The sequence below is a fragment of the Syzygium oleosum genome, unplaced genomic scaffold (assembly GCF_021117445.2).
Source record: "Syzygium oleosum isolate NSW1041296 unplaced genomic scaffold, Sole_v2.1 Sole_v2.01, whole genome shotgun sequence".
Classification (NCBI taxonomy): Eukaryota; Viridiplantae; Streptophyta; class Magnoliopsida; order Myrtales; family Myrtaceae; genus Syzygium; species Syzygium oleosum.
Window position 1 is genome coordinate 23,234,692 of NW_026607485.1, and position 22,911 is coordinate 23,257,602.

Consider the following 22,911-nt stretch of genomic DNA (forward strand, 5'->3'; position numbering starts at 1 on the left):
GTTAAGGGGCAACAAACCCTAAAGAGCACAGACGTGAATGATTGGTCAAGTTAGAGATCAATGGCTGATGGTGTCCTCCACGTTGAACTTCGTCGATGGGCTGAAATCTTGGTTAGTGCTCCTGTATCAACATATACTGCGGCCAAGGTAAGTCATCTATGCAACTTTAAGATATTGGAGTATGGACCTAGCTGATTCTATGCAGCCAGATAATTTTTTATTAGAAGTTATTTACATAATTTATTAACCTAGAGATTAACCTCCGTTCTCCTCTTTGCTTTTAGTTTGGGGGAGGATCATAGGAAGTTGGTAGCATTCATGTTCCGTCAAATCTAGGCCTTAAAACAGAAGTAACGTTTTGCTCTATGCTTCGTCTCCGGAAAGAATGGACTAAGTTAATACCTGAAGTTGTGCCTATGTTTATTGATGGTTTTTGAGCTGCTTTGTAATGGTGCGTTTGGGGAGGTGCTTCGATGTCGAGCCCATTTGGGTTCTCTCTGGCTTTTTAAGGCAATTTCTGGGCAGTGAACAGTGCTCCAGTGTTTATTGATTTAGTAAATAGCTGCATGAAAGGCGATGAATTTAAGTGCAAACTGGTTATGAAGGAGGAAAGCGAGCTTCTTCTTGAGGTTAGGGTTTCGATTCTTGGTTTTAATCTGACAATTTTTGTGGATCGAAGATGCGCCATTTCATTTGTTGTTGATTAAGATGTGTTAGAGATCATTGCGATTTGATTACTCCGATTGTTTTAATTGGTTGGCCACTTGATATTAGCCATACCGTAGTGACCTCAGTTTAATGAAAAAAAAAGATGGAAACACTCAAAAAGGGATTTTTGTGATTAATGTCATCTCAGTTTCATTTTCGTGTTTGTACCTTTAGAGTTGTACTTTTTGTCTATCGAATGTATTGCCATTGGATAAACTGATCAACATGCACGCTCATGGTGTTTTGCGTAATTCATTTCATTTTATTTATCTTCCATTTTAGCCTTAGCACAACATAGAATGCATTAGCATCAAGGGGATCCATATAGCCAACGCCTTTCACCGAAACAAGGCTTGGTGGTGCTTGCTGTTGTTCTATAATGTCTTTGAGCCTGTTCGAAGGAGCCGTAGAAGTGTATGTGATCAGTCCTCCTACCGGAGAAAACATTGAAGATGTCTATTCCTTCTATGAGTAGTAATAATTGAGATGTGGGATGGAAGTGTTGAGGTTGTTTATAGTGTGCACGCTTGACATACTCTTATCCAAGCATGCATCTGATGATTTCATATTTTCTTTGGTGCACATTTATTCTGACCTAGGCAATTTGTGCTTGCGATGTTTTATAGACTCACTCCTCAATGGGTGTTCTTGAGATCTAAAGAGAGGTATACATACGATTTTTGCATGTTTAAGTATCAGCTGTTTGATTCAGAGCACTTAAGGTAGCATTTTAACCACATGAACGTGCCATCAGGAGTTCTGATGTTGTGAATGTGAACAACCTTTTCTCCCACTTCTTTTGCTGATTGTTCTTAATTAATTACTCTGTGCCATGTCTATGACAAAATTTGCATCATAATGTCTTTTGTGTTCTTTGCAACAATTTTGTGTAATTGCAGTGAACGAGTTAATAAGGGGCGTATATCGAAGTGAGAAATCATACATACTTTGCGTGAATATATTTAGCATATTCATTGCGTATCATGTTAATACGCCGAATTGCATATTATGATTCATTGTGCATGTTCATTATGTTGAGAGTGAACGAACTGTAAGTATGGATTGAAAGCGTGAAACAAGAGAAAATGTTGGTGTGATGGTGCGATTGATGCTACCTACATGTGTATGTATAACTTGTGAAGTGTGCCTTCATGTAAATTATTGTATGAGAATTGAGTATGTTGTTTTATGTGTGTGAATGTGAGATTCAATGAGCAAAAAGTGTGGAATATGAAGGTCAAATATAAACTGCAGAGTTGTAATTTTACAGCCACATGAATATGAAACTACGGCATCTTACATAGTGGATTTTCCGTTGTATTGAAAGAATACAGTGATGTTAATTGGATGTTGAATTTAGATGAGACAAAATCCGCTATAAAAATATGTATTCACCCTTGGTGAAGATGATGTAACTTAGAAATTAGCCAATCAAAAATTGTGGGGGAAATGATAGTCCTGCTAATTTGGCAAATGATCTGATGATGCAATTGATGTTGTCGTTTCCCAAGCCAATATTGTGGCCAACGTGAAACAATGAGTGGTAGACTCAGTTGCTACCGGGCATATATGTGAAAACATAATGCTTTGTCCTCCTATACTTTAGTAGAGGAAGGAGAAGAAAATATTTATCTTGGTGATTTGAGAACTGCTCAAGTTATTGGGAAAGAAAATTTCTTATCAAAAACTCACATTTGAAATGACGCTGAGTAGTTGAAAAACTTCTTAGCAGATTTCCTTTGGGAATGAAACGACACATTCTATGTCTAGACATTGTGATTGCCAAGAGGCAATATCCATTGCAAAAAATGAAACTTTCAATGGTAAAAAAGAGATACATTCGATTGAAACGTGATGCGGTATAGCAGCTGTTTAAAGATGAAATTGTGTCCATTGATAATGTAAAGTCAGAAGTGATTTATTATACATCGTGGGGAATGAGACAAGCTAGTTGAAGAAAATCAACGATGATGGTAACACAATCTATGTGATTGACGATCTCATGAATTAAGTTTATATGGGCAATAACAAGGCACTTGTTGATCTATGATGCATTATTAAATTTTTTTTCTCCCTCCTAAGGTGAGAATAGTAGGAAAAAGAGGGTGAGCTAAGCTCTTAATGAAATTCCATTGCCATGGTTAGTGGTGTAATAAATTGCAGAAAACACTTGATGGAATCACCTATATATGGAATCACCTATATAAGTGTGGAGTGGGACCGTTCCTATGAGAATTATTGGCGATAATCTCTAGAGCACTAATGAATAAACCAAGCATGCGCATGGCCTATTAGCGGAAAACCGCGTTGAACAACAAACTTTGTGGGAAGTGTAATGTGATTGGTAAAAATCATTATTCACAAAAGGAATTATTGGTTCATAGAAGTTTCAAACTTCACCAATGATTTCGTGAATTATATTTCATTCTTTCTAGGGCTGGTTCATAGCCTAACAAGCACCTGTTCCGATGCATTACGCTCTAATAATCCAGCATTATTTTATGTTTTCATTTCAAAACCTTTTGAAATATGTGGGGGATTGTTCGTTGTTTCAGCAGTTTTGAAATATTTGTTATAAATTATGACTGTCATAAAGTCATCATTTTGTAATAGTTTTGCAACGGCTATATAACAGTTTTGTAACGTTTGATTTAATTCTTCATAAAACCTCCATTATTTTATAACAGCATATAACGATCACTTTTTTAATAATTACCAATTGTTTTATAACAGTTCTTAACGGCTCTCTTTCTTGTACTTATAAAATTGTTTTTTTTTTGGTAAGGTAAGAGGATTATATACTTTTCAATTCACAAGATACAGCAGAAAAGCCGTACACAAAAACATCATACCTAACGCAACATAGGTGTTGCGATAGGTGCAAAGGTGTAGCGGCTAACTAAAGCTAGCGGGCTCTACAAGCAGCAGGGGCCCGGGTGTTAAGAAGAACGAGCTGAGCCTCTAACAAGCGGACTAAAGAGCCACAAAGGAACAACAACTACAGAACATTAAGAAAAATAGATGTCGGGATGTCCCAGCTGGCCTGGATTCTTCTATTGCGCGGAGTATCTGCAACAGGCTTGAGAGAAAGAGCCTTATCTCGAACAGCTTTGACAAGATGGTTCCGCATCGCAGGCAGGAAAATGGTCCCATTTCTAAATAGGAAGTTGTTACACTCTATCCAAATGAGGTGGCATAGAACTCCAAGTGCAAACCGAGCAAGGCGGTGATGGAAGCTGTTGCCGGCAATGGATGTGGACGCCCGTCGGAGAAGATGTTGCCAAGACCCATTATGCCAGGGGAGATTAAATTTGGCGGCCCAAAATGACGCCAAAGAGCCCATATAAGTGCAACCAAAGAACAGGTGATCAACGGAGTCTGGCCTACCTTGGCAATAAGCACAAAGTCCTTCAGAGATTCCGTGATAGGAAAGGAGGAGGACCTAGGTCGGAAGCCTGTTTAGGGTCATCAGCCATAGCAAAAAGCTATGTCTCGGGGCAAAACTGCAGTCCCAAATGAATGAATCCCAGTAAACATGGTGTCCCTTTTTCCGAGTTAAATCCCAGGCCGAGGAAATAGAGAACACTCCGGAAGGATGACCTTGCCAAATAAGTTGGTCCGGCGACTCCGTCACCAGCTGGGGGGTATGTTCAGTCCAGGAATTGAAGGATTGTATCACGTTAGACAGGTGCCATTCGGAGGACAGGAAATCCCTAATCGAGGCCATTCTTGCAATGCCAGAGCAGAATATGTCTCTATTAGAGAACAATTTATAGAGTGGGCCTTTATCATGCCAGAAGTCGAACCAGAAAGAAGTGGAAGATCCATTGCCAATTCTCCATTTGAACTGCTGCTGAAATTCGAAACGGAGATCTAAGATTTTCTTCCAGGCCCAGGAGCACACCGTAGGTTTAGGGGCAACCCAAAAGTTCTTCGTTTTGAGAAAATTGGAATGGATCCATTTGCACCATAAAGATTCCTTGTCCGTGAAAAGGACCCATATGTGCTTAAGCATAGCTGCACTGTTACAGTCGATAAGTCTACGAATACCAAGTCCACCTTCAGACCTAGGTAGGCAAACATCAGTCCAAGAGACTTTGGCACCCCCCACCCCCAAGTCTGGACCCTTCCATAGGAACGCGTCTAAGGATCAATTCGATTCTTGCAAGGACAGAACGTGGAAGACTGAAAATAGAGGCCCAGTAGACTTGAACAGAATGGAGAACAGATTTTATAAGTTGAAGGCATCCCGCAAACGAAAGGAATCTCTGAGTCCAAGAGCGAGCTCTAGCCGTCATAGCATTGACTAACGAGTTACAGTCATTCTTACCCAATCTGGAGGTAGAAATAGGGACTCCAAGGTAACGGAAAGGAAGTGTACCTTCGATGAAGCCAAATGAGTGTAAAATACGGATCCTGAGAGAAGGACAACCACCCGAGAAGAATATCTCGCTTTTGTTGACATTTGGCTTAAGTCCCGACCACCGGGAGAAAAGATCCAAGCCACTCTTAAGAAGGGCAGTTGAAGTGTCGTTTGCCTCCGAAAATAACAGAACATCATCAGCAAAAAACAAATGGGTGAGAGATGTGGACTTACACCGCTAGAAAAACTTGAAACCCGGGAGACGAGATTGGGTAACCAGAATTCCGGTGAAGACTTCCATGACCAAAGTAAAGAGGTAAGGAGACATCGGGTCCCCTTGACGTAATCCTCTGCCGCTAGGAAAGAAACCGTGGAGGGCTCCATTAATTGCAACTGAGAATTTCGGGGTCGTCACACACTGCATAATAAGCTCAATAGTCATACAGGGGAACCCAAAGGCTTGCAAGGTCCTTTGGAGGAAAATCCAGTCAACGGTGTCATATGCCTTTTGAAAGTCAACTTTAATAGCGCATTTTGGCAGGTGCGGGTCATGATGAAATCCCGCAAAGAGTTCTTGTGCAAGAAGAATGTTGTCCCCAATTCGCCGCTTCTTGACAAAAGCGTTCTGAGTGGGACTGATAATGGCAGGCAGCACTGCAGTAATTCTATTGGCCAATATCTTGGTAATACATTTGTAAACCGTGTTACAACAGGCAATCGGCCGGAATTCATTCATGGATGAGGCGTTGGGGACCTTGGGCACCAAGGTGAGAATGGTAGCATTGGTCTCCTTGAGCAAGGAGCCGGATTGGAAAAAGTCCTTGATAGCTAAAGTGACTGAAGGTCCAACAATATCCCAAGATGATAAAAAGAAGTCCACATTGAAGCCATCAGGTCCGGGGGCTTTACCTTTCGGAAGAGAGAAAAAAGCATCCCGGATTTCAAGGTCAGTCACCTGGCGGGACAGAAGTTGAGTATGATTCTCATTGAGGGGGCGTTGGATCACCGCTTGAATGTCCCGACTTGCTGGCCGAGGGGCAGATGTGTCGGAGGCAAGCAGGTTCTCTTAGTATGTGACAATATGGTCACGGACTAGAGTCAGGTCAGAAAGGATAGATCCAACGCCATCGGAAATCGAGATTATTCGATTGCGGAGATGCCTTCGATTGACAGAATGATGGAAATACTTAGTATTGCGATCCCTTTCCTTCAGTCATCTGATTCTAGATTTCTGGTTGAAGAACAATTCCTCCTGAATACGGAGTTCAGAGAAGACTCGGAGATGGTCCTTCTCCTGGTTAGCCAATGACTGGTTCCAAGGGTCACTAGCAAGGGCATCTTGAGTAGAAGTTAGTTCTGCTCTCGCCTGGGCAGTGCGGGTAGAGATGTCAGAGAAAGATTCCCTATTGAGAAGTTTGAGGCGACCTTTGAGGAGCTTCAACTTACAACATAAAATGAACATGGGAGTGCCAGAAACATAAGAGTCCCAAGTTTCCGCCACAATACTCAAAAAGGAGGGATGCCGCATCCAGCAGTTAAAGAATTTGAAAGGCTTTCTGAGGACCGGGGGAGAATCAATTCTTATAACCATCGGAGAGTAATCAGAAACTCCTGGGGCTAAGAAGGTAGCCTCCGAGAAAGAAAACGCTCTGGTCAAGTGTTCATCAATGAGCACCCTGTCTATCTTCCTCTGTTTCCGCCGAGTACCTGAGGAAGTAGACCACGTGAATCTGTGGCCAACATATCGAAAGTCATCAAGACCAGCTTGATCTAGGCAATTAGCGAGCTCGTCGAATGCAGGAATCCAAGAGTTGGAGCTGCCAATTCTGTCTGAATGGTCTCTGATGGCATTAAAATCTCCAACAATCACCCAAGGCACTTCGGCAAATTGCGGGCTTAACCGGATGAGATCTTCCCAAACAGTCCGACGAGTGATAAAAGTATGTCTGCCATAAATCACCGAAAGGTGACAAGTCTTGCAAGAAGCCAAAAGATTTACACGGCCATAGATAACCTGCTCGGATACAGATAGAACAACAAAATCAACATCCTGAGGGTTCCAGCCTACCCATATTCTGCCTCGGGGAGAGTGGCCATAGTTAAAGGACCATAACCATCCCGGCACTAAACCTACAAAAATATTGTCAAAAAGAGACGGGCTGACCTTAGTCTCCAAAATACCAATGCACGAGAGGTTGTTAGATCTAACAAAAGATCTAATCTCAGCCTGCTTGAGGGGGTGCATAAGTCCTCTAATATTCCATATGCCAAAAAGTATCAAAAAAGAGATGAACACTTTACCTTTTTTTCAAACCCCCCCTCTTTATGGGTTTCGGGGGAGGCTTCTTAGCCGATCCAGAGGTGTTAACTGGAGAAGGTAGGGGCTGTATTGGAGCAGGAAGGGAAGGGTCTGGGCTCTTGGCAGAAGACACTTGGCAGATCTCAAGGACGGGTCTCGACCTCAAGGACAGGGGAGCAGGAGAAGGGGAATCACCATCACTGCCAATGTCACTGGCTTTGCCATTTTGAGAGTCATCCGAGTCGGACATATCCTCAAACGAAGTAGGAGAAGCCAATACAAGGATAGAGGGGGTCTGTCTGGACGAAGATAAACAAATGGTAGGGGGAGGCGGTTCTAGGACAGGGGAGTTAGCACCATGTTTCCTGGTAATCTTCTCCCATTTTCCCTCCCCAGAATGGGGTTCCTCAGGAGTAGCAGCAGCTGCTGGAGGGGCATGCTTCACCACCACAGCCGTAGCTGTGGCAGGAGGGGGGCATTTGTGGCCAAAAGTGCCACAAGTTGGGCATGAAATAGGACGCCACTCGTATTCTACCTTAATGGGCCAGATTTCTTCATTCAGCAGAACATCCACTGAATCAGGTAGAATTTGGGTGGCCTTGACTTCAATACAGACTCTGGCAAACGAGATCATCCTTATCCGCTCTGTTTGAACGTCAACATAGAGGGGCTTACCGATCGCACTGGCCACCGCACTGATACCTGTAGCAGACCACAGGGCATACGGAATGTTCCGTAGCTTAGCCCAAACCGAAAGTGACTCATGTTGATCCTTCAAGAGCTTCAAGTCTGGATACCATTGTTGTAGAAACATTGGTACTCTGAGAATGGTGATAGGGCCACCATCCAGAATCTTCCTTCGAAAGGAATTATCAGGTATGTGGAAGAAGTAAAACCCATCAACATTGGCAAGGACATTCACCCCCTGTGTCCTCCATATATTCTTGACCGCATTCTCTGTCAACTTAAAAGGGAAGTTTTTTCCCGACAAGGTATCCCACAAGACATTCCTTTCAAATCGGGTTTGTGTCCCTTAAGATCTCCTCCGAGATTCTTACCACCGGTTTACCATCTACAAAAGAAGGCGGGATATAGGAGAGGTTGTACCCTTTCTCCGCTGATTTGGCCACTGAAGCCCAGGAACGCTGAGGAGGCTGAGGACCTGAGACCTGGCTTGGTGAGTTCGAAGGGGCAACCCCTTTACTGCGGCTGCGAGCTTTCACCTGGGTTTTTTCCAGTTGGGAGGGCCCTGCTCCATTAGCACCACCACGAGGCAATGTGGACGGTTGCCTTTTGCGACTACGACCACGACTCCGGGGGCGAAGAGGTCGCACAACCGGGGCTACTACGGAAGTGCCCACCCCGGCCTCTTTGGAAAGAATAGCCGGTGCAACAGGGGGAATCGAAGGAAAATGGATCGCCTCTACCACAGTGCCCATCTGATCAGACAAGTGAGTGGACAACTCCTTTGAACTCAGATTTCCAGACATGGCTGGCTCTACCTCCGAACTCCCATACAGTGAAGAGGGGGACAGAGCAACCAAAGAATCACCAAATATCAAATAAACTAGGTGAAAACAACCACGCTTCCTGACGCACAGCCCAAACTAGCCGGCTAACTCCCAGCACTGACCAGAACAGAGATTACAGATGCGAACCCAGACAACCCAGATCTACTGCCCAGCAAAGCATAAACCAGGGATGGGGGATCACAACGGATGAAAAGGAGGAACCAACCTGGCGACTTCAGCCTCCAAAAACCAGGAAATTCCAACGGCTAGATCTCTGGGGAGCCGCGGAACCCAGTCACGAGCTACAGTGCTGCGGGATTCCACAGAATAGAGAGAAACCTTAACAGTGCCCGCATGAACAGTGTCAGGGGCGGATGCAAATGAAAAGTTCTCGTACTTATAAAATTGTTACTTTGAGCATAATTGGAAAATGAGATGTATATATCAGAACAATAATATTATTTGTTGTTTCTTTTATCTATCTTTCATTTATTTACCGGGATATACACATAACGTTATTCATGCTTCTTCTAATATTTAGTGCGGAATATAAAAGAAGGTCTGTTGTATTTTGGGAGGATAGCCGCTAGAGCCTTACGCACCGAGTTTCGTACTACGAGGGGCGGAATTATCCTTAAGGACAGTGACTAGCACGCCTCAGATAATTGATATTATTTTCTCGTGTTTTTCAATAAATTTTCAATTCTTCTTATTTTTTCATGTTACCTAATATATTTCCAACTGGTCGTTACAGTGACCTCTCATGTGAAAGCAACCAAATTAGGTGTTTACATGAGGCAATGTAATTCAGAGTCAACTGCTTCATGTTGTATACCTATTATCTAGCTCGATGTTGAAGCACTTTTCGATCTTTTCAGTTGTAAGATTATTCATCAGGAATAAGGTATTCAATTGCATCTCTCTGCACGCTTGCCTGTCATCTATTTCCTCAAAAAAACAATGGGGGAAAAAGGCAACAGAACAGATAAAGCAGAACTCTTTGCAAGATCGCTAACCTTCATTTAGCCGACACATTGCAAGGAAGTAACAGGACGAAGGAAACTTATGTCAAGCAGTACCTCTCATTCCTTGGCATGGCATGCTCATTGTAAGCGTATGACCTATGTCATTTCTGTTTGTATCCAATCACACCAATGGATGCCGAATCCTGCACATGATGAGGACTAATCAATAGGGTCTCAGTTCTCAAACCAGCAATAGAGCGAAGCAACATCTACACAAGAAGACTGATTATCGTAAGAACATTACTAAAGAGGAATTTTAACAATAAATACTAGACGCCCTAGTTATAGAAAGTATCAGCAGACGATAAAGTCCCCCCGATGCATTACGAGTTTTTACTGATCCTGGATATGGTAAACGTAGGACGCCGTTAACACACGCTCTTTACCTTCAGATCTGAACTAATCCCAAAAGCGGGAGGACGTCGGACGTCTCCGTACCCACCTCTTGGAAGTCTTGGAAGCAAAGAAACGACGACCCATGATAAGGAGCTACATCAAGTCGCCATCTCCCCGTTTGGCAGCTTAATAAGTTCATTTACCGGTACGAAGGTTGAAGTTAATTCTGCAGACGGTTAAATTCCGGGCTATATCCAAATTAAAGAGCCGAAATTCAAATGGATGACTCGACGATAAGAGATGGTCTAGAAATTGGATGTTGACCACGATTCTCAGTCCCGCTCCTTAACTTTCGTTGAAAAAACGCGAGTCCTTTCCATAACTTGATGCGTATACGTGGTTTCTGATCCGTGCGTTTTTTGCCGAACCTTACCGAACCATGTCGACCGAAACGCGGGTGACCCCTTTTTCTATTGGCCGCCCAAAGATGCAAAAAGTCTCCCTGAATTTGACCGTGAGAAAAAAAAATTTCACTCGGGCTTTTTCGACACTTTCGTTGGAAAAGTCGTTGACTCATTTCACCAAAATTGTGTGCTTTTCCTCATCTCTTGTTAATAATCACTCGTTACAACCCAATTTAAATAGTTGTACTTTTCCTCACCGGAGAGAAATTATATATATATATATATATATATATATATAGTTGAAAAAAAAGGAAAGAAATCTCTATTTTCACTATTTCTATTTTTTTTCCTATTTAAATTTTCGCAGAATCCATAAAATTTTTCCGACAAGGCTCGGTCCAACTATCCTCGTCTCACTGTCCGTCTCTCTCTCTCTCTGTCTCTCTCTCTCCTCTCCGCATTCAATCGTTCATTTCATTCGATCCTTCTTCTTTTTGTCGGTGCTGTTCCACAAAAGCCATCGCAGAGAGAGAGAGAGAGAGAGAGAGAGAGAGAGGAGGCCTTCGCTTTCGCCTTCGCTTTCGCCTTCGCTCGTCACCGTCACGCTTCCATCTAAGCTTCTCGCCGCTTCACTCGGTCGGCGTTCCTTCTTCCGTTGATCCGGAGGGAGATCGGCTCGATCCCGCGAGGGAGGGAGGGGGGGAGCGGGATTTCGCGGGCGGTCGGATCGGTGGGGAGGATGTCTCCTTCCAATGGCGTCGGCGGCGGCGGCGGCGGCTCGGACGGAGCCGGAGCAGCTAATGGCGGCAACCACCTGGAGCACGAGGTGACGAAGATGGACACTCTCGCCGGGATCGCCATCAAATACGGCGTCGAGGTTTGTCGGTTCTTTTCCCTCCCCTATTCGTGGGTCCTTCCCCCGGCCCGCCGCTTCGTTTCTGTGTGCCCGCGCGCTCGCGAGTTCCTCTAGATCTTGTGCGGTGAGGATTGGGGTCGCTCCCGAAGAGGAGATGGCTCGACTCGATTGGACTTTTATGGCCCTGGATGGATGCTGAAGCGAACGGCTTGAAGCTTGATTTGATTGGTTCTGCGCTTTTTCCAAAGTGAAGGAGCGGGCATTTGTTACTTTGCTGTTGGTGAAGAGTGACGAGCACCTTCCCGGAGTTCGTTGGTGTACTTTTGTATTTCGCTCCGGGATGAGTAAAGGTTGCTGTCAGGACTTACTTTGACTAGCTATGTCGGAATGCCAGAAGAGCGAGCTAATTCGGACCTGCACGAGGCCTGTGGTTGCTGGTGTCTTTCCATGGATAAAGGCTCGGGTTAGGTTGTGTAGGCTTTGCACAAAACTTTGGATGGGTTTTTCTCTGGATCCAATCCTTGATTTTCAATCAGAGTCGAAGTCATCTTTAGGCTGACTTATAGAGTGGAATGTGCCATGGAGATGGAAGTAAAAATAAGAAATTACATGGTTATTAGGTCTCTGTGGTTTCTGATGCCAATAGCCTATCCTGTAATCCTCTCATGGGGTTTGCATGTGACGGGAACTACTCTTTCTGCATCAACCATATGAAATGATATGCCTGTGATAGTCTCGTTGTGCCTCATTGTGCTTCTAGGATCAGAAACTAATGTGGCAAAGCAGCGAGGTCTTTCCTGTGTAATGGTTTGATTTACTCTAGAACATAGTTCTACAATTGTTACGATCGAGTGTGTTGCACTTCTCCAGAGATAACATCCCTATAGTCAAGTGGCTAGCTTTTGCATTCCTCCTCATGGGATTAGGTCACCAGACCAAGTGTTCCCATCTCAGAGTTGTGATATAGCTAAAGTGATGCGTGTCGCTCGAGGTTATCTCGCTCGTCTAATGGCTTTTATTTTGCTGCATAGGTCACAGATATAAAAAGGATGAATGGGTTAGCCACTGATCTTCAAATGTTTGCTCTGAAGACGTTGCGGATACCGTTACCAGGAAGACATCCACCTTCTGCCATCCTGTCTGATGGTTCTGGTTCTTCAAGGTATCGCGCACCGATGCTTTGTTATATTAAGGACATTTCATGAAGCCAAGACTCTTGTATTTCTGAAGCAAAAGACCGCAAAACACCTATATGTGATTGCTTTTTTGATAGGTCCCTATCTTGTTAATTATAGCATTGCAGTATATTCTCTGCCTATCAGTATTTAATGGTCAAAACCTTAAAAAAGACAAGGATAACCAGAGTAGTTGGATACCTGACAAGCCTTTTCTTTTAACAAAAATTACGTGGTCATGTTAATGAGTTCCTTATGAGTGCTTGTTAAGTGTACGTAACAAATAATAATTCAAGTTTGTATGTATTTAGTACGCTTGCCCTAGAAACAACCATTACATTGTAAGTAGTAAATTATCCTTATGTAGGTACATACCAAAGTTCTTTAAGGGTAGTTATCAACAAAGTCCTTCAAATGTAGCTACTGCACTACTGACTAATATAATGAGAGACTGCAATGTACTCTAGAAAGCATGCTGGGGTTTGTTTTTCCCAGACTCTTTAGGGAGGTCTAACTGAATCAAGACGTCCATAGCCTCGAGAAGACATCCCTCTGACCCTTCTCCATGGGAGATGTCCGACCTTTTTTTGAAATATGCACATGGGCCTGAAAGATGCAGAGCTAATGTTTCTCTTTAAGTAATTAAGGATCTCTAATCCCCTAGATTTCCTTGGAGTTTTATAATTGCTGTCATTCCCTTTTACCACCAGACAATTTCAAAGTTATGCACATTTGGGTGTTTATAGAGCAGCTAAAGTTTTAACCTGGGCAAGATGATCCCCGGATGAGTGGGCCTTGGTGATAGGAAAGTTAAAAATTATTGTGCTTCTGTGAAGCCAAATTGACCTGAAAACAATTAAACTGAAAGGAAAAAATTCTTCCTGTCCTGTTTTCACAAGGACTTGGTGAGCACTCCCTGGTAGAAAAAATTTCCAAGAAACAAGGAGTTGAATCCACTAAACTGATGAAAACCACCATTTCCAAATTTCCTTCTTTCATTCCTACGGAAGTATTCTTTCCGTTGCCATTGAAATTATCTCTCTATAAGAACCACTTTCCTGGTGAAAGTTGACGTTACTCGCTAATAAACTGCTCATCAACTTCTTGTGCTTGTCTACTCTTTTTGGCTATACGTACAGAGCAGTGTTGTGGAGGGAGATTCTTGTCTTGGTTTACATAAAGTGAGATTGCCAAGTCTGTTACTTAAATAGTAGTCGTTATTATGAGATGTTTATCAACTGAGATAGTCAAGGCTTCTACCTGAATGTATTGAAAAGGGAGATTAAAAAGGATAGAGCTTTTCTGGCTTTTAGTCTTCGTTATGTGGAGAGAAGTATAAATATCTTCATATACCAGAGGCTCGCTAATGAGTACTGCTCCTAAGTGATAAAAGAAAGAAGAATCATCAGTTTTTGTGATGCCTCATGTTTCAGTCTTGTTAGGGGATAATAGTCTGTACAATCATCTCTACACATTATACTGTAACTATGTGATTAATAAGGCTCACATCATTTGCAGAGAGAATGGGTGCAAAAATGGTCGCTCGCATCGCACCACCTCTAATATCTTGGACTCCTTCGAGTCTCTTAGATTGAAATCACCTCAAAAGGTCTCTTCAGCAATGAACACCTTGCAAAGCTACTATGGCCTCGATTCGCAGAATGACAGAAGCGTAGAAGGCATGGAAATGACTGTTTACAGAACAGGAACCCCTTACATTTATGGCAATGGGTTGCCCCCTAAAGCCTCACCTAGTCCTGAGTCAACTTACAAGACTCAAAGTTTAGGTTTTTCCCAAGATGGTGGAGTTGCAGACTTTGTGCCTCTTGCAGATTCTGGGGATGACGAGGGAGAGAAATCTAGTGAAAAGTCTGTCCGGAGGCGTCAAAAGGCAGAACCGGATTTAGGGGTTGGGACTCCAGAAAAGTTGTTGAAAGAAGAAAACAGTGGTGGAAGCCGCAGCAGTTTCTCCACAGTAACAGGAAAGGGTCTGGCATTGAGACCGAAATCAGCCAGCCGAACATCGCTGATTGGCAATGTGGAGTCGAGTTGGTCGAATGCTATCCCTCTTGGTATCGGGGATTCTGTAATGGTCGATGAATTTGTTGGAGTACGGAAGGCCTCAAGCTTATCTAGCCTCCAGGATCAAGATGGCCGTAGGTCCTCATCCATTTGGCCAACCTCGAAGTGGAACTTGAAACCAGACCTGCCGGTGCTTTCAGCCGCGTCCATCACCGGGCCACTTTTGGAGGGCCTCCCGATACCGATATCTGGCCGTAGGAACAAAGCAGCTCTTGATTAGCCATGGAGAAAGCTCGCCACATATACATCACATAATTATTTGGACTTCGATTTAATGGAACGAGATATTTGTTGCCAACGTTATGCCACATTCATATGTTACAGCCCCGAAGTGTACATTGAGGGGAAGAACGGAGGAAAGCCCTGGGGAGGTATAGGATATAGACATTCTGCGAAACTCTGCGAGACGGATCGATCGGTCAACGGCCTGAAACAGGCAGGCTATCGCGCTTCTAGTCTCGTTCTTCTTGTATTTCCTGATATATGTAATCTCTCTTTCATTGAATTTGTAAGTGCGGCAAATGCAATAATAATCTATGGTCAACTAAGCATTAATGAAGAATGTATTACCATTTGTTACTGTGGGGCCGCGACGTATGCTTTTGGGAGTGACTATCGGATGATTGCAAGTTCATGTCATCACTCAATGTGATCTTTTAGCATTAGAGCATGGCTACTGAAACCACTACACGCAAAGTTAGCTTTCCGCGAGATCCTTTTGCCGCGTGTTCCTTGTAGCCACACGCTCGTTAAAGATCATGTGAACATGATAGTTACCAGTTACAGAGTCTCCAGAAATTATATCGCCAAATTTGAAAACGAACGATTCCGAGGCTATCACATTGTCACAAAAGAACAGGTAGCAAGATTCTCTTCTTCGATATTCAATGTGATCCCCGATGTCACGTTTTCTGCTAACGTGGAGTGTCACCTCAGCAATGACCAGCCAAAAACATGAACTTGGATTACCAGCTTTTTCTCCAGCTCATTTTTTTTCGTCCTTTTTTCCCTCCTCTTCCTCCTCCTTTCTTCTTCATCTGGTCTTTCACCAGACTATACAAACTAGAATTTTGCCATTGCCATCGCTAGCGATCCATGGAGCCATAATTTCGTTGTACTCACCACTCCACGCTCTCTCTCCAATCACCACCATCTCTATCTCTCTCTCTCCAGAAACCATGTGAAGCATAGCTAGAGGTATTCTATGAAGTTGGTTTATAGAATAAACTAGCTAATTTCTTAGGAGATAATAAATTCTTTGTACCCTAGCTACAAGAGGATGTGCACAACATCCAATATTAGATGGCCTCAGTGCTCATTTGTTGAAATCATCTGCCGCATACAGAACCCAAGCTTTCTAGAACTACTTTAAATTAAGATCAGAAATGAAAAGTAATAATATTTTCAAAAATTTCTCAAGAAAAAAAAAAGAATTCGTGTTGATGTTAACTTGACTCATGTTACTCGATACTGATTACTCAACACTAACTACTGACAAGACCTCTCTGCTTTAACACATCAAGCATAGCAGAACCAATCTTTGCTGGGGACTCCACTACTGTAACCCCAGCTTCTCGAAGTGTGTCGATTTTGCCCTGAGCTGTGCCTTTGCCACCTGACACAATAGCTGCACGAAGCAAGATATAGGACCTCAATTCTATGAGAAATAAGAACGTCCTAGAACGTAATGTAGGGTATTTCTGAACTGTAGATATAGAGGAAATGTGTTGAGAGTAGTAAATGGAGGAAATGCTCACCTCCAGCATGACCCATACGACGACCGGGGGGAGCAGTTAGACCAGCAATAAAGGCAACAACAGGTTTCTTTGTCTTGCTTTCCTGGTTGATTGATCACCAAAGATAGTTTAGTGACAGTAATGAAGAAGAATTATATGGGGCAGCACAGCATGACTAGTCTTTGCAAGTATAACTCTTCCCAGATACACAAAACATGGCAAGCTCCAGAGAAATTAACATTTCATTTTCACGATCAGTAGGTGATGTTAAAGCAGAAGAACTCAAACAATGACAAATGCGCAGCTCAGCAGTTGTACAAGATTCAAATCCCTCTGGACCGCCACACTAAACTATGTAACAGTTTTGAAACATAATAGAAGGAAAACAGGTATCCTCGGGACTTGTTATGCAATTACCAATGTGCTTTGGAAACGTGAAATGAAAAAGTCAAAAAAAATTTGAATCTTCTTCAGGACGTGTCAAAACATTACACTTCATTCAATTTTAATGACTTGAAGATACAAGTTCTCTCTTTATAACAGCACTCAGAAGAAGTTCTTAGTGCCCTAGGTACCGATTGACAATATGTGAAAATTACTAAACTTCTTTGTAGAGTTGCCTGTGTGCATGAATAGTACGTACTACTAGTGAAACAAGAGAGCTTTCAGCTGTCAGTTGTTCTCCGGTAGTCCAGAAATTTACTATGAACAAGCTTTGAAGCAAAAGCAAGCATTACAAGCACAGGTCCAAAAGTTTCTTTCAAGTTGCTCTGACAGCAAGAATGTGTTGCCAAGCAAGCTCCAGAAGTAATGAAAAAATCTTCATTAAAAGTATACAAAACAGCAAATAAAGCATTCCAAATATGTAGAAATCTTATCTTTGGATACAGGAGACTGAATAATCAAACAAAAGCCCCAGTTATGCCTATCTCTTTCATTTTCTCATGAACTGCCAAGATTCATCAAAGGGTAAAAACATATTTCCTCACCTTAATAAATGCAGCAGCATCTTCTTCTGCAGTTCCACCTATTTCACCTATTAGAATAATCCCTGGAGGTGTACATTTGTCAGGAATCAATGTTCAACAGGATTGTATGAACGGAATTAGAAGATCACCAAAAATTCAAAGGGAATTGATGTAGTGATGAAATTATCAGTAGAGATTCACTTTCAGGGAATCTATACCAGTTCAATCGACCAAGAGAACATACACTCTATTTTGATCTAAGCCAAATGCATGAAACTCAAATTAAGAATATTCAGAACATGTATATAGAAACTTTGTTGAAGCAATTTCTTGATACAGCTTCCAATTTTTGGCAGTCTTATATTTGCCACAAAGAAGCAGGCAAAGCCATTACCAGCAGACATAGGAGTTATTCTATTACCACTACCATAAAGCCATCCCAGTGCTCATATCTCAGAAATTAACGGATAAAGAGTTTACAAATATTTGAAATATGGCTAAACTAGTGTCTTACTTTGACTAATTTTAGAACAAAATGATTTTTCTGCAAGTGAAAATTCTATGATTTCTAACCCAAGCCAATCAGGTTGACCACTTCAATATTCTTGTTAGTCTTCGGGCTCCTCATACTGAACTCACATCGGTGAAAATAGATTAGCTAAAGAGCAGGCCAAATGGGCCAGATTGTATTAGTCTCCTGGATCCTAGTGCTCCCTTTTTTTCATACAAGAATTTCTCATAAGTCGTAAGGCATTTAAAGTCCCTTCCTTTGAACCCGTTATCCTAAAATCTTACTGACAAAATAGATGATTAAGAATAATAAGAACATGTCTGTTCACAAGCTCTCGCTCAGCGACAAAATGAATAATGAGAAAAACAATCATGAACAACCCCCATTGAATTATGAGCATCTAACTGACATTCTGGACATCTACCTTCTGTCTGGGGATCCACGACGAATTTCTCAAGGCAGTCAACAAAGTTGGTCCCATTGAAAGGATCCCCACCTATTCCCACACATGTGGATTGTCCCAGACCAACTGCGGTTGTTTGAAAAACCTGCAAGGAAAAGGGAAGATAGAGAAATAATATATTTTTGTCATCCCATTTGGCATATCTATATGACTGCTATTCAAGCAAACAAGAATCCACAAAAATCAAATGACCAACGAGGCCCACAAACAAAAATTGACAAGTGAACTAAGTGACAAATTTCCAAATTCAGCAAGTACTCATAAGATGGATACTGCCACTAGAATATCGGACATGATCCAGGCAGATACAGATTAGACGCAAGCTGTCTTCGACCGAAATTTAGATGATGTGAGGGCCCAAGGGCTTGATTTTAATGAAAATGCAAACCAGAGTTCCCACCAGGGCAAAGAAACAGAGTCAGTATTTGATATGAGCAACTACAAGGGCCAACTTTGTCTAGAAGAATTAGCAATGCATTGGTCAAATTTGGAGTTGACCCTGACAGATACGAAGTACAAGACAAAACCTATGCAAATACTACTTCTCTTGTAAAACAAAAATTAAAGACGATTTCAGCAAAGATCAGAAGACAAGGATGTCATAAACTGACAAACAAGAATTCTCCTAAAAAAAAAAACTCCTTAATTTTTTCAATGGGCTTTTTCAAAAAGGAAGTGTGCATTCAGCCAGAGAAAACACAGATACCATTAAAGGGATATGAGAAGTCCAAAAGTGATGCTGCTGCATATGTTGCTGGATAACTATTTATGTGTCTAGCAGAGTCTACGTCCTCGAGTGACAATGTGCACTAGTGTAAATCTAATCAATCTTGAACTGAGGAAATTTTAGGAATGCCATGATATTCCTGCTAAAATCAAGAAGACTTACTGCTTCATAAGTCAAGGTCCCAGAGCGGGACACAATACCCACACGTCCTGGTTTGTGTATGTACCCAGGCATAATGCCGATTTTACATTCCCCAGGTTTAATAATACCAGGGCAGTTGGGTCCAATCAGCCGTGTCTTGGATTGCCTGTTCAGAGCAGCCTTGACTCGAACCTGGAATCATAAGCAAAATTTATTATGCCTAACTCCACATATCAAGAGTCACAAACTCATAATTAGTGTACAGATTCTGATAAGTAACACCATTTTCTTCTTCAACTCTACAAAAAAGAATCGCTAAGTAACTACACTAGTCCAGAATGACCAAAGTATATTTTGGCTTGAAAGAAGAGTCTATGTTCATTGATTTGTTTATTAAATCAGAGAAAATGTAGATTTTTTTATGAATCTCAGGAAGTTTTATGTTCAGCGACATACATGGGAAGTATACCTACTTGAAACTCACAGAGAGAGAGACAGAGAGAGAGACAAAGAGAGAGAGAGGAGGGGGCAATTAGAATAACAGTTCTAGACTTATAGTCTCTGCAATTGTAAATGGAAGTCAAAATCCTAACGTTGCATTTATGTTACCTGAGTATCATAAAAGAAAAAAATATAAATAGTGATTGAAATGTAAAGTTCTTGCGAACTCAATAACCTTTTAAAATGCATCAACCCTTCCTTATCAATTATCAACAAATAAGCATGGACCGGATGAATGTTAACCAGAAGATAAGAAACAAATAACTACCATTGTTTTGCCCATACAAGGTGTAAGGGCATAAATTAGAATACCATATCATGCTGAGGGATCCCTTCCGTAATGCAGACAACAAGATCGAGCTCAGCTTCCATGGCCTCCATAATAGCAGCGGCAGCAAATGGAGGCGGAACATATATGACTGAAGCATTAGCCTTAGTTTCAGCCTTTGCTTCAGCAACTGTATTGAAAACAGGAAGGCCCAAATGTTCTGTTCCACCCTTCTTGGGAGTCACACCACCCACCTGTTCCAATCAAGTACACTAAATTTTATAATAAACTCAGAAGACACTCCCAATCCCAAGTCCCATAACTGAGTCAAGTAATTCAAACCGTCGTCCACATTGATTTAGCACTCAAAAGTGGAGAATCTACAACAGATTTTTGCCGACTAAAAGAAAGACTCCATCATAATCTACAATGCAACTGCTTAAAAAATCCAACTGGACCAATTTACCAGCAGAAGAAAAAAGAAAGAGGTACTCAAACAAAATTGGCATGTATGGGCAACGTGGACATGAAGCAAAGCCAATGCTCCAAAGCTAAAGCGTGATCCGCAAGAATTTAGCATTCGAAAGTGTGCAACCTCGCACCAAGCTGTCACCAACAGACCGAAAAGGCAGAAAGCTCGAATGAGCTATGTCTTTAACAATTCCAGATCAACCACTTGAACACGGCGAAATACCGAAAATGCCCGATCAAACCTACTGACTAGTACAAAAAAAACTGCATCAAATAGCTCGGAGCAACGCGCATACTTCACCGACGCACAACGTCCGATTCCAAAGCCAAAACGGACGGACGCCATCATCTAGCCTCCTGCTAGCGTCAAAAAAGCGAGAACGAAACGACACAAGCAAAGCGATCCCTCTTACACTACGCATGGAGGAGAAGAGAGTGAGGCTCACCATCTTGGTGCCATACTCGATGGCCTGCTCGGTGTGGAAGGTGCCGTTCTTCCCGGTGATGCCTTGGCAAATGACGCGGCTGTTCTTGTCCACGAACACCGCCGGCTGGTGCGACGCGGCGGCGGCGGCGGCGTAGCCCCGCGCCCGGGGCGCGAGGGCGAGCAGGGACGACGGTTTCTCCGATGATGCGATCGAGCCTACGAGCTTGGCCACAGCATGTCGAGCCATCGATTCGATGATTCCCTCGCCTTCTCTCTCTCTCTCTCTGCGTCTCTCTAGGAAAAGCGCTCGATCGAGGGGTACATTCTCGCAAAGTCGCAGAGCAGCGGAGGTCCGACAATGGGCTTTTCGGGCTCCGACGGTAAAAGGCCCACCGAGTCGGCGTGCTTATGGGCTTATGGGCTCGAGTTCGCTTTTTTACGGAATAGTAACACAAATAGTCCCTGAACTTCGGCTTAACGTGCAATTTAGTTCCCAAACTTTTAGTTTGTTCAATATAGTTCATGAACTTTAGCAACATGTGCAATATCGTCCCCAAACTTTTAATTTGTTTAATGTGATCCTCACACTTTTGATACTACATTTTTACATAGTTCATGGACTAACTTGAGCATGTATCAAAAGTCTATGGACCAATGATAACATCGTGCATTTTCATGTAGTCTAGGGGCTAGATTAAATATGTATCAAAAGTTGAGGGATCACATTAAATAAATTGAAAGTTCATGAACCGCATTGGATATTGGGCTTAAGTTTATGGACCATATTAAATAAATTTAAAATTCGGAGATCATATTGCACATCGAGCCAAAGTTAATGGATTATTTGTGTCATTTTCCACTTTTTAACAATCCGAAAAAGCGCTTCGGGAAAAATGAGAAAAGGGAAATGAGTTATAGCATTGCGTTAGGAAAAAAATTCAAAACCTTTCCAAGATTAGGAAATTTTCAGTTTAAATTTAGAATTTACGAGAGATTTGTCAAAAGATAAGAAATTTACTAAGCATCCTTTTGCATCGCGTCCATTATCGAGCATAGTAAATTGCCGCTAACTTGTTCATCGTCTCGGATGTAACACGTCGACAATAGGCAGATTTACTGAGTTTCATGATGAGACAGCATCAATTGCTGATCAATCTGAGCTTCTGAACGCTATTAGGGGTGAGAATGGTCTAGGTTGGGCCGGTCCACCCCCTAACCCTAGGACCAACCCGCACAGTGTTGATCCTCAATTTTTGGGACCGAGGACCGACCCTATTGAGCCTGGGACCAAGGACCGGACCGACCCAATGGGTTCGGTCCGGTTCCAGGATCAACCCGGGACCAACCGGTAATTTTTTTGTTTTATTTTTTGTACTCCTTGAAAAGGAAAACCTACTACTTCAAATTACATATCATCGACAATGTGGCGCTGTGCAACCAAACTATAAATACCATTACATATTTAACAACAATCAATGACCCCAACAATCAACTCAAAAATAACCAGCTTCAACCCATAATCTCCAGACTCACCCTTTGAGTCAAGACTCACCCGCTCGAGCGACGAGCGGCGAGCGCCAAGCGCGGCGAGCGGCGAGCGCTTCAACCCATAAACTCCAGACTCACCCTTTGAGTCAAGACTCACCTGCTTGAGCGACGAGCGGCGAGCGAGGCGAGCGGCGCGAGCGTTGAGAGGCCAGAGGCGAGCGCCGAACGAGGTGAGTGTGAAGTTTTTTTCTTCGATTTTGGCAAAATGGAGAGCCTGAACTCTGAAGACTAAAGAGACTTTACAAGGAAGACTAAAAGAGAAGATCAGAAGATGTTGTCAGTACCACTACCAGAGGAGGACCGAGGGTTTTGGACGCGTGAGAGGCGTGAAAAAAGACTAAAGAGAGACTCTGAGACTGTACAGGAAAGACTAAAGAGAGAAGTTGTCAAG

The 22,911-nt window shown here is 42.6% G+C and overlaps 2 protein-coding genes across 2 annotated transcripts; one reads left to right on the top strand and one right to left on the bottom strand.

Annotated features, from left to right (window-relative positions):
• The first annotated feature begins 11,341 nt into the window (after nucleotides 1-11,341).
• Nucleotides 11,342-15,338, top strand: LOC115676105 (uncharacterized). The gene is made up of 3 exons (XM_030598978.2): nucleotides 11,342-11,523; nucleotides 12,534-12,664; nucleotides 14,196-15,338. The coding sequence occupies exons 1-3, from the start codon at nucleotides 11,386-11,388 to the stop codon at nucleotides 14,977-14,979; spliced, it is 1,053 nt and encodes a 350-aa protein (XP_030454838.1). The 5' UTR covers nucleotides 11,342-11,385; the 3' UTR covers nucleotides 14,980-15,338.
• A 635-nt stretch (nucleotides 15,339-15,973) lies between these two features.
• LOC115676106 (succinate--CoA ligase [ADP-forming] subunit alpha, mitochondrial) lies at nucleotides 15,974-21,283 on the bottom strand. The gene is made up of 7 exons (XM_030598980.2): nucleotides 20,992-21,283; nucleotides 20,119-20,328; nucleotides 19,327-19,497; nucleotides 18,399-18,522; nucleotides 17,485-17,546; nucleotides 16,517-16,598; nucleotides 15,974-16,386 (listed from the first exon to the last, which is right to left on the bottom strand). Exons 1-7 carry the CDS (start codon nucleotides 21,217-21,219, stop codon nucleotides 16,244-16,246), a joined length of 1,020 nt encoding a protein of 339 aa, XP_030454840.1. The 5' UTR covers nucleotides 21,220-21,283; the 3' UTR covers nucleotides 15,974-16,243.
• Nucleotides 21,284-22,911: the final 1,628 nt, after the last annotated feature.